The following is a 5,545-nucleotide window of genomic DNA, read 5'->3' on the forward strand; positions in this document are numbered from 1 at the left end:
ATAGTCACAGGATGTGGAGTATGTATAGGGAATAGAGTCAATGGAATTGAACTAGATATATACGATGTCAGAGGGGCAATAGATTGGGGAAGGGGGTTATCACTTTGTGAGGGGTGAAATGTCTAACCATTACTTTGTTTTGTACACCTGAAACTAATAATAATAAAAATAAAAATAAAAAGACTCAGAGAGGTTAAGTTTACTGGATCATAACTTAAAATCAAAAATCACTAAACCTGGATTGAAATACAAATCTTTCTAACTCAAGACTAAATGCACAGTACCATCCTGAATTACACATCACTTTCCCAACCTCCTATCATCCCTGTCAGATACAATTTAGCAAACTTTCCTCATGTATATACATAGGCTCTAATTTCTTAAAATATGGACCAGAAGGAGAGAGGATTTGTAATGTTTATTTAACAAACATTAAGTGCCTATCACATACCTGGCATTTACTCAGCTGAGTCCTAAGTTTGCCAGAGGATCAAAATATATCCAGTTGTAGATAACAGGTGTTAAAAGAAGGAAAAAAAATATATTTTACAAATAGATATTTCAAAATTATATTTTAGGGCTGTCAATTCAGTAGCATATGAATGTCCCATTCTATGACTCAGGATTCTTCAATCGAAGATAAGTATCGCTCCAAAATGAGAAAATAAATGAAACCCTCCTTAGTTTGAAAAGAGGAAAATGCTTTGGGAATTTATATAATTGAGGAAAAGGGCAGAAAATATGAGTCAAATTTAGGATTGTATTTTCCTTCTTCATTCTGGTATGTACAATGAATAGGTCATCAGCTAATGTCCAGAATTCACTGTCAAAGGTTTGTCAGAGGTATTAGTTGCAACTGGAATATTATTCAGCAATTTTCATATCATAAAAAAATAAATTAATAAATAAGCTGAATTCCTTTGCTAAGTAAGGCACAGGTGCTGCAGTGCCCAAGTAGGAGTCACATTGCAGGCAAGTCCGCAAAGCAGGCCCAGGAAACAGGGGGGATCAAATGTTCACTGCTGCGAGCGCTCCTCCAGCATAGCTGGACTGATGTCCCAAGGACTTCCCACCATCCTGCCTTCCTAAGTCGAGCCCATCATCCTCGGAGTTGCTTTTGTGGAGATCACACTCTAGGGGAGAGCAGTCAAGACAAAACATAACATCGGATGTTGATAAGTATAATGAAGAAAAACAAAGCAGGGTAAGAGGATAAAAAAAGGAAGACAATAGAAAGGAGTATTGCCCTATTATATACAGGAAACTCCGGGAGGGCCTCTCTGCTATAGCAATGAGTGAGCAAAGACTTAAAAGACCAGGCATACAGATATTTGGTCGAGAGGAAACAGCATGTGAAAAGGCAAGTAAAGTGAAGGCACACCTGCTGCAAGCGGGACACAGATAAGATGACCAGTGTGTCTGTTATGGGGTGACCATGGGGGAGATTGGTAGAAATAGTCTCTAAATAGACTGTACTATTTGAGTCCTTAAATTTACATTGATATATTACTTATGTATTTTTAGAATAAAACAAATGTTATTTTGAATCCTCCAAAAGCACTCAACTCCCTCTTCACTAATATGCAGAAGTTATAGTCATTTTTCGGCTATTCTTTGAAAGCATTCTCAAGTTATAACTTCTATAACTCAATGTTCAGGGACATACATATTAAAATGCTAGTCTCAAACTGTCACCTTCACCTTTATTCTAATTTCCAAACTTTATTTCATAAAGCAAATTGTTTCACTTTAATTGGGCAAAGAAAATGTATGGGGAAAAAAAAGAATTGCTATCATAAAATAGTAACAGACATGACAAGAACATAATTATGTATTTCCTATAATTATTCTACCTATAACAAAAAGGAATTTCAGGGGCCGGCCGAGTGGCTCAGTTGGTTAAGAGTTGGCTTAAGAGCCCGAGCTCTGAGCAACAGGGCCACTGGTTCAATTCCCACATGGGCCAGTGATGCAGCACCTGAGCTGAGCTGCCACTGAGCTGCCAACAGGTGGCAGGATGGCTCAGCTGGTGAGAGCACACGTTATATTAAAAACAAGACCATCTTTTTCATGGTAGGCTACGCCTGCCCACAACTAAGACTACCCACCTACAACTAAAACTGAACTCGGCACCTTGAGCTGAGCTGCCGCCCGGATAGCTCAGTGGATAGAGTGTGCGCTCTTAACAACAAGGCAGCTGGTTCAACTCCCGCCCACCTGCAACTAAGATTGTAACACAGCACCTTGAGCTTAGAGACCACAAGCTGCTGACATGCAGTTAGATGACAACTGGCGCCCTACACAACTAAGGTTGAAGAACAACAACTTGGCTGATTACCTAAAACTGTTCCCCTCCCCCAATTCCTCAATTTTTTTTTTAAAGATTTTATTGGGGAATTGGGGGAGGGGAACAGTGCTGGGGAATCAGGGGAAGGGGAACAGACAAGTTGCTGTCCTTTTGTTCTTCAGTCTAGTTGTGGAGGACNATGCTTAGTAAAGCCATCTCAGCCAGGGTAACACCTTATAACCTAGCCCCAATGGTCTTTCTCCTAACCACATGGAAACAATTGTACTTTGTTCTGGCTGGCAGCTCCAGGTACCCCATTTTTGTTGCCTCCACTTCCCCCTTTCTTTCCTAGTAACCAGGTTGTTTGGAAAGCCTCTTTCCTGATCAGTTTATTTCCTGTTTCCTGGTTCTTCTTCATCCCTGGAGTTAACATCATTCCTAACAGGAAGCCAAGCAACTTGATACAGTGAGTTGTTACTGGGCCTCTGGTGTTGCTTACCGCTCAGACTTATCTCTGGCATGGAGTGAGGGATAGCTAAATAAAGATCTGGAACGGGGAGGTGGACTGTGGTAGGTGGGGAACATTAGAGACAGGATGCCAGTGGTGGCAAACGAATGCTATTGTAGTGGGGAAGTACCTTGGTAAACAGGAAAATAACTATAGTTAGAAGAGGAAACAGAAGAACAAGTCTCAGATAGTATTATATTGTGTAGAAAGCAATCAGAGAGAATGTTAACGTATACTTCAACTTGAAATAGCCCACAGACTTAGAAAATTATGTATTTGTAAAATCAATTTCCCTCATAGGCTTCTATGTTAAAAGTTACAGTATTACATAAGTGGTCAGAAAAAGATATAAAAAAATTAATTCTTGATAGGAGACCAAATAACCAGTAACAAAAACTTAAGGCTATCAGTGATAAGGATGATACTGGTTGCCTACCAACTGTGGCTCCTTTGCTTATTGGTTTTATTCAAATACTGATAGCTATTTGCTCCAAAGAACTCTGGGACCTTCCCCAGCCCTAGGAGGTAAACTTTAACTAGTCTAAGTGCCAGTCTTGTGATCTCATATCCTTTGCTAGAGGCTAGTTAAGAAATAAGCATATAAAGCAATGCCGCCCAGTGAGGCACTGGGGGACACAGTAGGATGATGGTCCCTCTGGGGAAGACTTCTTCAATCTTAAAATAGGACACAAAGAAGGGGCAGTCCCTTTTTTCTGCATTTGGACATTTTCATCTATTTGTGATACCTAGCAAGACTTGGCCATCTTAGGCTAGCTCCTCTCATGGTCCCAAGAGGACAACCAACAGGCTGAGTTCAGCAGAGTTATAAACATGGAACAAATCTAGATTCTTGAGGATGTAACTGAGCTGTGAAATTAATCCTGAACTGTACTCCTCGGGACTTCTGGTCATGCTAGAGAGGTTTCTCTTACGCTCAAGCTATTTCTGGTTCGGTTTTCAGTTGTCACAGGTAAAGGCATCCTAACAGATCCACAGTGCTAGACTAGAAAATTCATAATACCTTGTACAGATACAAAACTTTCTGTACAATTGGATTGTTTTTAAGCACCAAAAAGAAACTCAATTTATTCAGGACTGCCCAGAATTGGCTTTTCTGTAGTGTCAATACCAGAGGGTATAAAATACTAAGAGAGCTCCTCAAAACTACTGTTACAACTTGACAGTTACAACTTGAACTACAGGGTTCTATGGAAGGGTATAAACTATAAGCTCTTAGCTCGACACGAGGAGAAAAAAGAAAAGAGGTACGGTAGGAGAACACTTGTCATGTATGCTTTTCAAAACAAGAATATAACCAACTTTTCATGGAATGGCAAAACTAAGGCTGCCTCTGCAATTCAAATATTAGGGTACAACATAAAAATAGAGAGCCATAGTTTAGAAGTATTAAACCATAGGTAACGCCTACTTTACTTCACTTTAAAGAAAGTTGCACTGAAAATTAAGGCAGGCAAGAAATGTGTAGTTAAAATGCTTCAAACACAAAAATGTGAAAGCTGTATTCCTTAAAGAACTTCAGCCTTCAGAACTTGGCTAGGAAAATTCAAATATCCCCAAGAGGCACAACCAATTTAGGATTAGCTAACAATTGGCTGAGTTGCAGCAGGCCTAAGCAGAGTGAGTACTTGAAGTCAAACATGACTATTTAAAGATTTTTGCCTAAGGCCCACACTGTTCTGCATTCAGTACAAACAAACTTCATCACAGGCACGAGTTAATAAGACAAGTGTGGCAGAGCTGGAATCTATGTAACTGTTAGTCTTTAGTCTCTTGGTAAATTGATTACCTACCCATGCTCTCCAAAGCACAGACAGTTAACACAAGGGCAAGGTTAAAAGTGCTCTTCGTGAAGAGCACAGGGCCTAAATTCACCTCTGTTTCAGGGCTGGTATTTCTGTGGGTTCTGGCTCAAGTATTTCATAGGCCAAGTTCACATCCTCCGTCTCCCGAAGCAAAGCATAAATGGGCTCAATTTGTTCATTAAACCTTGCCAAAAGTGTGCGTGCATCTTTTTTGGGCATTGCTGATTCATCTTCTTCTACCTCTGTACTGCAAAAAGTACAGCGGAAAGTTCCTACAGAGAAAACAAAAGTCTCAGGTCAGGGAAGAGAAATTCTCAAGACTAGCCTTTAACAAACTGTTTATATCTCCACTTTTCTAATGTGTTACTATTAAAACTTTCAAATATACAGAAAAGTTAAGAGTTTTAAAGTGAACATCCATGTGCCCAACATCAAAAGTCTACAATCAACATTTTGCTATTTTGATTTATCACATATCTATCCATCATTTCTTTATGCATTTCAAAGTAATTTCACCTGACTGCAGAATAGCAAACAGTTTGTAATCATATTTCTAACAAATTTATACTTAACTTAAAAACCAAATTTTTTACATCTTACTAGTGAAACCTGTATGTACCCTTTCCCAAAAGCACATTATACATCTTTGCACATTATACATTTGAGTCTGCATTATTGGGAAAGCCAAATAAATATCCGAAACCAAGTTTCCAGTTATCCTGTACATTGTCACAAGGGTATTTCTTCAAACTTATTAACCATTTATATGTAAACAAATTTAACCAATCATTTCCAAAAGAAGTCTTTACGGTTCTTATTTCTATATCCCTCACATTGGACTTATAACTAAATTGTAGTAATTCCTTAGAAACATCTAAGATTTCCCACTTCTACTGTCATTTCCCTAATCCAGGTCACCATTATTTA

General features: G+C 38.9%; 1 protein-coding gene across 5 annotated transcripts in view; it reads right to left on the bottom strand.

Moving 5' to 3' along the window:
* Nucleotides 1-5,545, bottom strand: part of GTF2E1 (general transcription factor IIE subunit 1) — a 55,687-nt gene that overhangs the window by 20,543 nt on the left and 29,599 nt on the right. For all 5 annotated transcript variants that reach the window (XM_019652977.1, XM_019652987.1, XM_019652960.1 and 2 more), the window contains one exon: nucleotides 4,689-4,890. In XM_019652977.1, the coding sequence (XP_019508522.1) occupies nucleotides 4,689-4,890 (202 nt within the window). The remainder of the gene's footprint in view (nucleotides 1-4,688; nucleotides 4,891-5,545) is intronic.

The sequence above is a fragment of the Hipposideros armiger genome, unplaced genomic scaffold (assembly GCF_001890085.2).
Source record: "Hipposideros armiger isolate ML-2016 unplaced genomic scaffold, ASM189008v1 scaffold_8, whole genome shotgun sequence".
NCBI lineage: Eukaryota > Metazoa > Chordata > Mammalia > Chiroptera > Hipposideridae > Hipposideros > Hipposideros armiger.